The sequence below is a fragment of the Lepidochelys olivacea genome (assembly GCF_965140295.1).
Source record: "Lepidochelys olivacea isolate rLepOli2 genome assembly, chromosome: 1".
Taxonomy (NCBI): Eukaryota; Metazoa; Chordata; order Testudines; family Cheloniidae; genus Lepidochelys; species Lepidochelys olivacea.
This window is the reverse complement of record NC_140411.1, coordinates 104,138,316-104,153,120: the sequence shown is the minus strand read 5'-3', so window position 1 is coordinate 104,153,120 and position 14,805 is coordinate 104,138,316. Positions and strand designations below refer to the sequence as shown.

Sequence of the window (14,805 nt, the reverse complement as noted above, 5' to 3'; positions counted from 1 at the left end):
GTTTTTACCGAACTACAAACTGTATACATACAAGAATTACTTCAGTTGCCATCAAAATATGGACAACTGTGGAGTGGAACTTAACCATAATCGTTTGCTAAATTTGGTACAAGTGGAAGAAATTGAGTTGTATCAGATACAAACCAAACATCTTATTTTTGAGTCATAGCAGACATTCACACTTTTTCAGATCTGCCCCATCTTAAGATTTTCTGTAACATAACCATAGCAGCTAAATGCTTGAAGAAAAATGTACTCCTGACCTGATGCCCTCTGTGCCAAATTTGATGCTGATGAAAAATATTTATACCTGTATTACATTACCCTTAAACAAGGATTATAATAGAAGTGTCACCAAATTTAATTATGACAGCACGCAGATAACATTAAAATAGTATTAAGATTTAACCACTTATTCCACCACTTTTTTTCCCACCACGCAACAAAAGTTAAAGTGGAGGTCAGATGTCAGCTTCATGTCACATATGTTTTTTTAGTCTCATTCTCTTTTCTCATTTATATCTGTCTACTTTCCCTCTCACATCTGTTTAGTTAGACATAGACAAGGCTATGTCTACACTACCGCGGTAAGTCAACCTATGCTACGCAAACTCCAGCTACATAAATAATGTAGCTGGGGTTGACATACTTTAGGTCGAGTTACCGCGGGGTCTACACCGCGGGGGTTGACGGGAGAAACTCTCCCATCGACTTATCTTACTCTTCTCGTGGGGGCAGAATACAGGGGTTGACTGCAGAGCGATCTGCTGTCGATTTGGTGGGTCTTCACTAGACCCACTAAATTGACCGCCAGTGGAACAATCGCAGGGCGCAGATCCCGGCTGTAGTGTAGACCTGCCCAAAAGCTTTTCGGATTTGATTTGGTATTTTTTCCAAAGAAAAAGTTAATCAGAATTGACACATTTGTGAAGAAATTTTGATTTCAATAAATGACATATTCTGATGGAAAAATCTTTGCAATGGAATTTTTTTTGACCAGCTCCACTAATAATCATCTGTAACAACTTCTACTGAGGTGCTCACAACATGTCACATATATATAACTCTGACGTGCCAGGCACATAATTACATATAATGAGGTTATTCTAATTCACCATTACAATTTTCACATGAAATACTCCATGAGCACATGCATACACATACAGCTGGCTTACTAAAAAGGCCATTATCAGCTTTCAAATTCAAGCAACATATGTAACATTGCATTTTTCCATTGCACAGGATCTCTTGCTAGGCCATTTGAATGTATGCAATTTCTCATAAAGGCACTAGCTGAATTTGCAAATAGTAAAAAAGAGGCTCAGAAAAAGAAAATATGAATATTTAAACACAAACACTCCTTCCCATTCTTATCCTAAGTTCTCCAAAAACAGGAAGATGGGAAAAGGTATAGGCTATGCCAAACTTCCAACACATTAAGACATCCTTGCCTACATTTCCCTAAAGCAGAGGTTTTCAAACTGTGGGGTGTGCCCCCCCTAGGCAGGGCATGAAGGAACATTTGGGGCAGCTCAGTGAGGGAGCACCACCTCCACCCCGACTCACCTCAGTGGACCACCCAGCCCCTGGATCAATGTCAATGCCTCCGTGCCCACTGCTGGCTCTGCCCCCAGATACCATTGCATCTGTCTTCCCCCACCCTGAAAACTTGAGAGGGGAGGGGCAGGTATCAGGGGGCACAACCTAAAATTGTAACTCAAAATGAGGGGCCTCAGCTCAAAAAGTTTGAAAACTGTTTCCGAGCATGGGGTGTGCTGAGGTTATTGGGGAGAGTGAGGAGCTGATGCAAAGCAGAACAATAATGTCTTGCTAGTTCCAAGCAGCAGAAGCAGTGGCGAAGGCAGCTAGTGCACAAAGGAAAGCAATGGATGAAGGGTTTTAAAGCCCAGCCCTGGCCCTCCACCTCACCCCACGTGTGCCCTGGATGCTGGGATGATGGCAGCAGGCAACAAGGGAGTGGGGTCTGGCCAGCAGAGGAAGCACTTGGAGCCAGCAGATGCAGCCTGCTGCGGAGAGAGGGGCTGGCTGGGAGAGTGAGAGCAAGAGGGCTGGGAAGGACTTGGGAGGAGAGAGAAGGGAAACAAAGAAAGGTCATGCGTGGGACATGAATCTTTGAAGGGGGATGCGGCAAATACAAGTTTAGGAATCTCTGGTCGAGACTTCTGTTTACTCAGATGGCCATTTAAAACTAGTTTGTGCATCCCTTGCTTTTAGACGAGAACATATATGAGAGACATGTAGATTCCATTTCTCCTGATTATTCCAAGTACAGCTCAGACATTATGCCCTATCGCTAAAAAGCCCACAACGTGAGTGGCTTACTAGAACAGCTCTCTCATTGCCAAAAGAAAATAGAAGCCCACTGATTTTTCCATTCCAACTCCATGTACCCAAAGCTGCTGATATAAACAATTGCAATTTGGGTTCTGTTAGGATACTGACTACTTTGTCCTTTGGGTCAGGACATGTGGAAGAACTTATATGGTGTAAAACCAGTTTACTCCTCTCACAGTTGACTGGCAGGAATCTCTGCTGGGGACCAGCAGCCCTGAACCCCTTTATAGTGGGCTCAACCCCAGACACTCATCTACTGTGACCACGGCCAATCTGAGGCCACCTCTAAGAGCAAGCTTTGGTGGATCTTTAGGTCCTGCAACCACCAGAGAAAGGCGGCCGGTTAAGTCTGGGTTTGCTGAAAAGCAAGACAGAAAAAGCCCTGAATGGAGAAAAATAGTGGCTGTGAAGCTACAGTTAGAGTGGAACCCATACTGAGGACATCCTTTTCTACTTTGCATCCAATCTCATACCTCAGGCTTTTAGGGAGAGGGTGAAATAGTGAGCATACTACCCTTCTTCACATCTTCACTAAGGATTAGACCCCTGCTCAAAGCATGAGTCTCAAGGCTTGTCTTCACTGGGAACTTACATCAGCACAGCTACATCTCTCGGGGTGTGAAAAATCGATATGCCTGAAAGACGTAGCTGTGCCAACTTATCCCAATGTAGACAGTGCTAGGTGAATGGAAGAATTCTTCTGTTAACCTAGCTACCACCTGTCAGGGAGGTGGATTACTTACACCGATGAGAAAACCCCAGCCATCAGCGTAGGCAGTGTCTACACTGAAGTACAGCTGTTCCGCTATCGTGTTTTCAGTGTAGACATACCCTGAGTGATTTCTGTAGTGAAGGTATAAGGAGACAAAGAATACTTCCTTCAGGAAGGCTGGCTGCTATAGCCACAATGATACTGGGAAACACTTGGAAGCTGTCAAGAGGAGAAATACAAGCATTTAAACTGCCAGTATCAACTCTGAACAAAGTCTAAGTGATCTCTGGTGGTCCACACAAATGGGACTATGCAAACAGGTGTTTTACAGATCCAGGACCACAGGAATGCCCTCAGACTGGCCACTTGGATCACAAAGCAAAGGGCCTCCATAAAGCTTAACTGGACTGAGAGGAAGAAATTCCTAGTCTTAAAAAACATATGAAACACAAGCTGTCCGAGGAAAACAGAGTAGAGATAATAAGTCTCTTGAATCTGCCTTTTGGAGTAAGACTTGGGAGACTGCTCCAGAATGGATCATTTAAGCAAGTCTCCTGGAGTAGAGGGGTTTTGCAATGCCTTGATGGAAACTTGATAGAGTAGCTTAGAGAAACAGTGTTTAAGGCACACGGACTAGAAATGTAGCAGGTCTACATAAAAGTGACCTACAGCCACCTTCTGATGGGTTGTTGTAGATCCTTGACGCTTCTGGCAAAAATGCTTCTGAAGCACAGCAGACTCATCTCTCTTACTACAGCATGTCTTGAAGCAGCCAGAAAATGAGTGTTTGTTATCATGGCTTGGAAAATGGGAATCCCAAGCATTTCTACCTAAAAACACTGGGACTTTGTAAGTGGTTCCCTATTGCAGCAAAATGTCATGGGGGATTATTCCTAGGCTGAGACACAGACATACAAAGGCAGGTATGTTACCCCTGCATACAAACATCTTCTCAATATTTCACCAAAGGGGGTCATGGGTGGTCTCTGTCGAAAGCTAAGAACTAGCCAATTGTGTGATGTCGGTATGAGAAATCATTTTAGAGTTACTAACATGTAGGATATTGAGTTTCAAAATTACTGAAGTGAAACTTATTACCTGAGGTGAGAAGGGTCTCAGGGCTAACTCAATCAACACTGAGAACAATGGACATACGTGAAGCCAGCCTTACATTTACTGTCTGGACCACGTGCAGGCTTGAGGATTTACAATGACAAGAACCCCAAGAAAAGTGTCTGAATAGGGGACCCCTGAAGTAAGAGACATCAGTTTACCTGTATAAGAGAAGCAGAAAGGGTACACGACTTTATCCATTACAAAGAAGAGACCCTGCCAGCAGGAATGTCTCATGAAAGATAGATCTCATCTTTCTGAACTGGACAAGTGCTGTAACAACTGACCATTGGATGAGAAATACCATATCTTGTTAATAAGCATAGGCGATAGTGTGTTTTTCATGTTTTTTGTTTACTTGTAACCTTATGTTTCCAAACCCTTATACTTGCTTTTATTTGAATCTGTCTCAAGCTCTGCTAAATAAACTTCAATTTGGTTTTACTATAGTCACAGGTAAGTGCCTTGTACGAAGAAGAGTGCTGAATTAAGATGAAACCAGTGAACTGGGATGCATTGCTTCTGTGGAGGCAGCAGATCAGTATATAATGTGCATGTCCAGAAGATAAGGGACTGGGTACTCGGTGGTATGTAAATTGCAAGCCTGCACTGGGAACAAACAGGGCTTATGGAGTGCAGAACAGAGTGCTCACTTTGCCTGCAATCAGTAGTTGGGGAGAGTTTCCCCTAGAGGGCACAGACAAGACTCTCTCACTGTATGTAGGAGGTAGTGATTCACCCCGGATACCCCCAAAAGTGTCACACAGGCTACCTCTGAAGAGGATTAACATGTAAGGGAATCTTGGCAGCAAAGTCTCTGGACCAGGCCTATAGCTATATAGTTCTGAGTGACACTGGAGGGTAAACTAGCAGCCACCTCCAGGAGGAGGTGGTCCATCTGTTCAGAAGTACACTCCTTCTCTTTCTATACCCTAACCAAACATCCTGAGGCATACATCACCTTTTATATGGGCAGTTTCCATTCTCTTGTGTCTTCTTATGGGAACTCACTATTCCATCTGTACAGAGTGTAGTTCCACTACCAGACATGACCCATCCTTGCTGATGGGGGGTGGGGGCGCAGAGTGAGGGCAGCTGGCTTCAGCAGTGTTACTGAATATGCTCGGTCCATGTGAGCATGCTCAATACAAGGAAGCAGCAAATGGGGTTGGGGTGGCGTGTGACCCCGCATGCCACCCCCTCCCCCCACCCTGCCTCTGCCCACTACCACAAGATAGGAAAGTGTTTCCTGGAAGCCAGAAGTGTAGCATTAAACTTATACTTTAGGAGGCATGGTAAGTATCAAAAGGACTGACTAAGGACTAGTTGTGAACTTAAGAGCCCCTTTATGCCAATTAGCAAAGGGCACACCCAACACACTCTACTTAGAATGTTTAGCCAAACAGTGTCTTGTATCACATACAAACTGGTGACACATGTTATTATTGGGTGATGTTTGTATGGTTAGTGTACATAATTCTTTACACATGTGCTAGAAATATGTTACTAAAATATGTTCCGACCAAGCAACCTAAGTAGAACAGATAAACCAGTTGGTCATTGACAAAGGAATGTTTTTTTGTCTGTCTCCAATGTAAACTGATCAAGGTGACGCCAGAGACAATGGGAGTACATTTACATTTAATGTAAACAAAGTGATTACGCTAATTGAAAAAGCAAATTTACCAGAGAATGAGGAAGAGAGTATGGCATCTACACACCAAGAGAGGAGAGGAACTTTGTCAGGGTTTATTTTCCAAAGAATACATTTCAAAGGTTTACTGGACTATAAAAAGGAGGTACCCCATAGGTGCCCATTACTTAGGGGACAGCACTTTCTGATTCTGAGAATGTTGGATCCTCCTACCAGGAAGGGCTGGAGATGCTGTAAGTAAGTTCTTTAGCCAAAGACATAACTTGTTAGACTTAAGTTGCAGGTACTAGAAAGCATGTTTCATTTTCTTTGTAACCATTTTCTGTTTGTTATCTCTAATTATTATCACTTAAATCTCTGTTCTGTGCTAATAAATTCATTCTTAGTTTTACTATAAACCATCTCAGTGCTGTTACATTTAAGTACAGAATGAGTCCTCAGTTAATCTAACAGGCTGGAGTGTATACCATTTTGTTGGAGACAGCAAACTTAACTTCTGTGAGTGTCCAGTGAGAGGGACTGGACACCACAGAGGCACACCTCTGGGGAACTATGCTTCACTGATTTTTACCTGCAAGACAACGTTAAGACTGGGAGACTCTCAAAGAGTATGTTGGTGAGGTGGACAGGCTGGTGTGGCAGGGAACTGACTGTCTAATCTCCAGGAACACACACTCTTGCTAAGGCAGTGAGGTGACAGGGGCTTACTGTTTTGGGCAGCCCTGAGCAGAGCGTCACACTAATATCCAATACACCCTGAATGGTTTTATGAATAGGTACTATATTAGCTCCTTTATTGTGGATTCACAATTAGTGGGATCAACACATCCTATCCTTCAGGAAAAGGATGCATTTACGTGGGCATTTTTAGTCTTTCTAAATGAGTTATAGTTAATTCTAGAGATGATACAAAAGCGAACACAGGAAAATGGCAGCAGTCTGCATCAAAGTTCTTCTTTGACAGTCTGACCTTCTCCTCGTACTGACATATCCATACCAAGACCAACAAAGATAGCAGCCTCTCAACCTTATAGGCTCTCAGCTTATACAGCAAAGGTGTAGAATATACTGCATGGAGCTGGTAACTTCCATGACCCATATCCTCCTTCTCCTCCCCAGTCAAAACTCCGACCCATCAGATTAGTGAAAGGTAGAGATATGCAAGTAGGTGTGATTTCCTTCCAGAGCCTGGAAACAGACTTCACAGAGAGGAAAGAAAATAGGAGGCAAAGTAATCATGTCACTTTAGAAGAGGCAGCAGAAAGGGTGGGAAAACAAGCTAGCCAAACATAAGTAACCTACGTCTGCTGGGAGACAGGAAAGAACTGAAGTGAATGACATAGCCCTTTTTAAAAAGGCCAATCATCTTCCTTTGTTTTCAACTGCCCATCTGCTGGCAGAACGTTACAATACGTACTACAGAATGATAAAATGCTCATTTTATTGAAAACACTTGTACATTCCAATGTTACTTTATCAATTTATTTACATGAAGGATACTAGATAGGAAAATGACAGTTTTCTGTAGATTATACCACCTGCTCCAATTATGATTTCTACCATTCCATGAACAGGCTGACTTTATGCCAAAATTAAATTATTCTGCATTGAGCTATGGCTATGCTTTGTTTAAGAGGATCACAGAAGCTAGAGATGGAAAAGTCTATTAGGTCATTTAGTCCATCCCCCTGCAAAAGCAGTGTTTGCTAAAGTATGTTTTCTAGTGCTACATCCAGTCTATGTTTCAGTACAACTAAGCCTCAAAGAAATACGTCCAGTTGGTGGTGAGGAGGGATTGGATATCATGCTTTATATCATAAACCTTAAGTTCAATTTTCAGTGCATTCATTAAGAGACCAGATGAAAGGCAAAATATTTGCCATGGAAAATCTCGACTCCAAGCACTTCAGAGAGAGAGAGAGAGAGAGAGAGAGAGAGAGAAACTGGGGGAGAATATAATAAAGAAAGGGAGCTACAGAATGACTCATTACAACACATGCATTTTTAAGGCACTATCACAGAAGTATCTGGGTGCTCAAGTGCCACTCAATTAACTTGGTATTACAGTAATGTTTTGTTGGTCTAACAGCAGGTGTTGCTTAAGGCATGAAGTGGATAACTCAAGACTACATAAGAGAAGGCAGCTGAGGGAGACAATGAAAAATTAAGTATAATACTAATAGAAAAATTCTCTAAGTCATATGCAAAAAAAGACTTAAGCATATCTTTTCCAAAAACTGACATTCAGTACCTTTTTAAATTTTCCTTGTCGTTTTGCTGCAGACTGCCCCTGGGAGTTAGAACAACATACCGTAAGAAAACATGCACACACTACATAGGATGGAGACACCTTCTCTGTATGATTATGGTTTATTTTCAACCTAGAGAGCTCAAACTACTAAAGTGCCAGGTCTGTGATCAAAACATGCTCTTAAAGCATACAAATATTTTAATGTCTTTTAAATTAAAAAAAATAATGCATTTTTGTGTATACAGTTTGTTGTTCCTAGTAAGACAGAAGTGTTGTTAACCACTAGCGCAATGAACAATGGCAAAATGAATTTTAGAATACAACACAATTGAGAGTTTTAGATTAAAACTGAAATTGAGTGGTACTGTTCCATTTTATAATACTTAAATAGAATTAATGTACAAAAATACTACTGCATTTTTTTTTTCAGTTCACACTTAGTGGACTAGAATAACACTGTTGCCTATTCCTCCCTTCTGTCACTTGGTGCATAGTGATGTTCACTGATGGCAGCAGCAAGAATGTGACACTATTGATGGCACTTATCCAACAAACTGTTCCCCTAACATGATACACAAGTGCGTGATTGTGTTAAGAATCTGAGGTGAAAAGTTCGTTCAATGAGCTCTATGTTTCTCTTGAACCATTTTCAGGGAAACTGACTTGATAAGCAATAACTATTGCATCTCCAGTGGTTTCCACTCTAGAAATGACTGTACCTAATGGTTATTTAATTTGATGTAAAATAGCCTAGCCAAGAATTACAACAAATTGTTCTGCTGAATTTCAGATGAAACGGAAAATATCTTATACTATCATTACAGTTATATGTTCATCAAAACAGCAATAAACTTCCGATCTTGCTGTGAATTTACTGTACATACAAGTAAATATAAGCCAAACTAAAAGTTTAACATGCTGGATTAGTGGGTTTCTCAAGTTTTTCTGGCCCAAGAAAAAGTACAGCTTCCCAAATAAAAACGTTCCATTTTCTTGTAAATTGTTACCTAGCCTGTAGTATTATATGTACCTAGATTTAATACATTATGTTGTCTCCATAATATGTCACAAATCAAATACATTTAATCTAACCTGCTTGAAATTATTTCTTGGCCTGCTAAACAAGATTTCCTATGTCTCAATATATGATTGCATAGAAAACATTAGACATTTTCCATGGGAATAGAGAGCTCTCTATTGGGGGGGAAGGGGGAGAATTAGTAGTTTTTAAGGCAAGAGAATCTTTTATATGGACTCTAACTCTGTAAATATTGACATTTATAAACACTACCCAATGCTGATTTAATCTTAGCAATAACCAACTTAAAAAATACTGGAGTATCTTACGGAATCCTTCCTAAACTTAGCACTAAGTGAATAAACTGGAAGACTGATTTGGCTTTTATAGCTAGAGTCAGACTTAAAATTCATTCAAGTCAGGAAATTAAGTTTCTAGGTCTCTACATACTGACCAAGGAGGTACAGCTTTTCCATTATGACATAAGGAGGTAGAAAAGAAATCTTATGTCATTACATTGGCGCACACAGCTGTATTAGTGGTTGACAACATCAGAAGTCTGCAGCAGGTAAGAAATCCTGCCCCAGCATTACAGTCTACTAAATAGATGTCTCCTAAGTTTTAAAAGTAAAATGTAAGTAGGTGTCAAAAGGCACATTTATTTTGTGTTTTTTTTTTTGCTGGAAGCTGCATGCACGCGAGTAAGGAAGTGTACCACGTAAGTGACTAGAGAAGCAACATGCAAAAGCAAAAAACCACATGAAGTAGTACTGTACATTAAACAATGACATTCAGGTAGACAATTACACAAAGAACCCCATTCTTCCAAGTCTGCCGTAACAGTGAAAAAAAAGCAGTTGCCTCTACAGCACTTCAAAATGCCCCTGCACAGTTTAAACTAATTTTTGGAGACTTACGATTTACATTGTATAATTTCAAATTAAACTGCAAGAGTACATTTTAAATATTCCGAATTAAGTTTACACTAAGACAACTGATTTTACAAAAACCCATGTGTCTGACTTACTACACTGAACACTCTCTTAACAGGAAGATTAAGAAAATAAGGCACAATGATCATCATCAAGACACAGAATTTCCCATTTAGAGAAATAGGAACTTTTGAGAACAGGGCCTTTATTAGTTTCGAGTACTCACAGCTTTCTTTCCAAGTTCCGTCTTAGACAATGTCAGAGCTCCTACAAGATAACACCCTGGTCCTGCTCCTTTAGGTATTCTAATAAAAAAATAAAGGAAAATACAAACATAATCAAACAAGGATATGCGAAAATGACTTAGTTCCACTAATACTAAACATATAAAGAACTCGAAACGGTCAAACAGCAACACTTAAGTCACATTTTGTTAATCAGTTTACAATGTGAAACTACAAACGCTAGAAAGATATGTATCATATCGATGGGTATCATTTTAGTTGGATTTATAGACGCAGCTGGTTAAATCTACACCGGAAAATAGGCAACATCAACTTACTTGTCATCAGGCAGAGATGTAACAAAGAATGGATGACTGTGTTTTGGTGGCAATGTCAAACTGTTTGATTTCTTCTTTCCTAAGAGAGCAAGGCTATGGTTTTCATAAATATCTAAGCTCAAAGTATTAGACAACCTGTGAGAAACAATAAATGGAAGGTCTTTGATGCGATCCAGTTCACTGTTCTGTTCATGACGGATTTGTAACCGAATAGTGTAATCTCCTTTCTCCAGTTTCAGGGAATACTGAAAGAAAGAGGTTCTCATAAAATGCCAAGATTAAGAAGTTTTACCATGCACACACAATCCTACAAATAAAAGCAGAATCATGTTTTTCCTTAACCAATACAGCTTTAGCAGCTTCACAAAGAATCTTTTGTCTACATTTATATTAATGAGAAATAAAAGGCAGTAATGTCCCGTCCTTTTGCTTTCAATGGAATTATTACCTCACTGACTAAAAGAGTATACTGTACTATATACTGAGGATTAATGGCTCACTTCGTATTATTTGGGGGATCTGTAACTAATACACATCTTTGCTGGAAGCCCCTAGAATGCTTTGATTACCAAGGGTTGCAGATGTGTTCTCTTTCCTCACAGTATTGAGCATTCAAGCCTGAACATATACATGCTGCTACAACCTTGCTCCTTAGTACCTTTTGCCACTTCAAAGACTATATTCTAGACTCCAAAGAAGTGGGGATGGAAAATATTGTGTACCTACGTGCACTCAATGATCTCTAAGAATTACACCTGCAGCCATGTAGACTACTGAACATTGGCTGTACAGAGCCACACTTTTGGAAGACTGATGAGCAGCTGTGTCTCAAGAGGACTTCAACTGCAATAGCACTCTTCCAAACTAGACATCAGACCTTGAAACTAAGTCCAGGAAGCAATATTGCTTGAAGGTATGGATAAAGGTGATGGAAACAAGTTTTCAGATACCTTTGATAAGGATCCGATGAAGTGAGCTGTAGCTCACGAAAGCTTAAGCTCAAATAAATTGGTTAGTCTCTAAGGTGCCACAAGTCCTCCTTTTCTTTTTGCCAATACAGACTAACACGGCTGCTACTCTGAAACCTTTGATAAGGATGTTTCTAAGAAGCTACAGAAGTTGCCTTATTTCTAGTGAAAGCTGTAAGAACTTTAGGTACCAGTGACACAATCTCTGGCAGGTTGTACAATTTTGAATCAAGAAGAATGGTACTGCAGTTGAAGTGCTCTTGAAGTACACTCAATTATTCAGACCAAGCCTCATTCCCATGAAGTACACTCTAGGGAATTTCCTAATGAGCTTTGTCTTGGCATGACAGTAACTACGAGTTTGCTCTGTGTCAAAGTTATGTAGCCGAGTTTTGTAAGTGGTTAGGGAAGACTTTCTTGAGTTAATCCAGTCAAATTGTGTCTGCTACTACCAGTACATTACTAGATTTGTTTATATGGAAATCGGACAAACAAAAATTCTGGTTATGGGCAAAAAGCCACAATGTCATTATGGAATATCAAATAAGTAAGGTCCATTTATCATGGCCTTCACATCACAGACTCTGTCTTTCGTATAACAGCAGCAGCAAATAATCTTCAAGAAAAGGTAATAAAAGTCCTGATTCAGCAGAGCATCCATGAATGTGAGCAATCCCATTTAAATTAATGGAATTTAAGCACATTCCTGAAGTGAAGAATGTGTAGAGGTGCTTTACCAAACAGGGATGGGATTAGTCATATGCATATTCTAAAGTGTAGGCATATGTGTTTTGTTGAATCAAGGTCATAAAAGGCAGTCTGCCAGAAGCTCCAGTACTCTGATGAGCGACAATCTTAAATTGATCTTTCCAGAACAGTTAGAATGATCCAAAACTACATTAATAAAGGCCAACTGGGAATCTGGATTATTAGAAAATAATTCCAAGAAAGAAAATCAGGAAAGAAGACTTCCCCTTTTCTTTTTATTCTTCTATACCAAGTCAGATATATAGGCTTTTCCAAAGTGGTACAGGAACCTATACAGAGGGTAGAATACCTACAAGTCTTGTGACAATCCACCCTCCTACCAAAGGCAGCACCAAAGAAGTCTTCCACAACCAGCCTCTCACACTTCAAAAGGCTGTTGGAAGACATTGATTAGAAAACTAATAAAGGTGCCTCTGATAGGACAAAGATAACCACTCTGATAGACAAATATACCAGCACTAGGAAGAGCCTGAGGGACCCTTTCTGCTTTACACAGAAAAACTGAAACGGTGCAACATCTTACTAAAAAGACAGGGACTGCAGTTCACTTCTCAGGGACTGCAGTTCACTTCTCTGGTAGCATTGGTCACACTAAGGCAAGCAGTCACATGGTAAAAGCTTTTTGTAGTTAAAAAAAGAAAGAAGAGTCAAATTTTTCAAATCTTCTTCCTTTATCTACAAAGAAAGAATGACATGTTCCATCCCATGGAGAAAACTGGCAATTTCCAGTCAGCAAGTTCCTTTTACAAAATACACCACTCAAAAGTGCAATTACTACATGCTGTGATTATCTGATGGCAGGGTCTATCTACACCCAGGGGTCTGGACTGTAGACAGGTAGGGTGGGGGAAGAGAAGGAATATAATTTTCATATTTATGTAGAATGTCTGATCAGGGTAAGTATATCTCTCTGTACCTGATGTGGATAAGCGTCACCTGACCCCATTTGTCTTTTGTTCTGGTCAAATATAATCCACAGCTGGCTGTCAAATTCAGATTCATACAACAATTCACAAAGCAGTGGACAGCTTGGAGTCACTTCCCCACTCTTAGGCTATAAAAAAAAATAAGTCAAAACACAATTGAATATTGCGTAGTAAAGGTACACTTCTGAAGTAATGATTCAGATTAATCTAGATTAATCATAGTAAAACTTAAACAATCTTTCCAATTTATGATTAATTAGAATCCCTGTTCTTGCAGTTTGCATTATAACTGGCATCAGCTACAGAGGCACCCCAAGATTCTGTGATCCCGCATATCCTAGAGCTCTCCTTACACCTTTTGTTAGGAAATTCACTAAAAAGTTCTAGAGATATGAAATTTAAAACAGCATTAAAGAACCAATTAAAACTTACTTGATGAAAGTTGTACGTCAAAATCATCTCATATAGTTGACGATTATTTGGCAAAACATCTCTGGATCCTAAAGGTTTTATTTTAGCGCTCGCTGGTCTGCAGTTAAACACAACAGCAAGTTTTAGGAACAGTTTTCCTAAAACAGTTTGTCTAAACAGAAACTCGCATGCATTATGATATAGTCTTCAATTACATGATCACACGCTGTTTTTTCCACAGGACCCTCGCCTCTTACACCGCAAAAGATGGACCTGCTTTGTGGATGAACCAGGGTTATGAAGTGAAGGAGACTTGTCTACAGGTCCCGGCTCCACTACTGCAGAAGTTGGAAGGTATGTAGCAAATGAGGCACGGTATTGCAGGAAGAGTAAGGATGATCTCATGGTAAAGACAGCTCAATACTACCCTCGAAATTGGACTATATCCTTGCCTCTGCCACAGAGTTCCTATGTGCAAGTCACTTAAACCCATCTTTACCCACATACAACCATTAATTACATGTTCCTCATTTTCTGGGTGTCCAACTTGAGACCCTCGGCTTTGATTTGCAGAAAGGCTGAGCACTCACAAATGCAAGTGAACTCAGAAGGAGCTGAGCTTGGAACATACAAATTGCAGTACTTTGAAAAATCAGGTTCTAGGGGTCTCAATTGGGGCACCCAAGGTGAGTGGATACTTCTGACCTTAACGTCTCGGTCCCTCAACTATCTACAAAAGAGGGGGATAATATGCATCTCTCACAGGGCACTAAAGATAATTCAGAATGTTTATGAAGCACTCAAATACTAGTGATGAGTGCGATAAAACATGAGGAAATTAATAATTCTGTCTTTAGATCAGAGTTTAAAGAGAGTGTGCAGTAAATAAGGCACAGGGGACACACACTGACTAGTGAGAAAAAAATTAAATGGCTGCTCATTAAGTTAGCATCCCCCATGCTGCATACTGAATGAGGTTGGGATCCTGTAGAAAAAATAATATGTGATGATATAATCAAAGACCATCTTAATGCATAAGCACAAAAGGGCATTTCCTAACTTTAGAGTGCTTGATCTTGCAACTTTAGTTTTCTTGTGTGTGTGTGTAATTTCATAGATTTAAAAAAAAAAAAAG

At 40.1% G+C, this 14,805-nt stretch overlaps 1 protein-coding gene across 3 annotated transcripts in view; it reads right to left on the bottom strand.

Annotated features, from left to right (window-relative positions):
- Nucleotides 1-14,805, bottom strand: part of TPP2 (tripeptidyl peptidase 2) — a 75,502-nt gene that overhangs the window by 15,349 nt on the left and 45,348 nt on the right. For 2 of the 3 annotated variants that reach the window (XM_084638708.1, XM_084638706.1), the window contains exons 20-24: nt 13,692-13,788; nt 13,250-13,387; nt 10,598-10,842; nt 10,262-10,340; nt 8,086-8,124 (exon numbers count right to left, since the gene is read on the bottom strand). In XM_084638708.1, coding sequence (XP_084494834.1) covers nt 8,086-8,124; nt 10,262-10,340; nt 10,598-10,842; nt 13,250-13,387; nt 13,692-13,788 — 598 coding nt within the window. The remainder of the gene's footprint in view (nt 1-8,085; nt 8,125-10,261; nt 10,341-10,597; nt 10,843-13,249; nt 13,388-13,691; nt 13,789-14,805) is intronic. The other variant, XM_084638707.1, reaches the window with a different exon arrangement.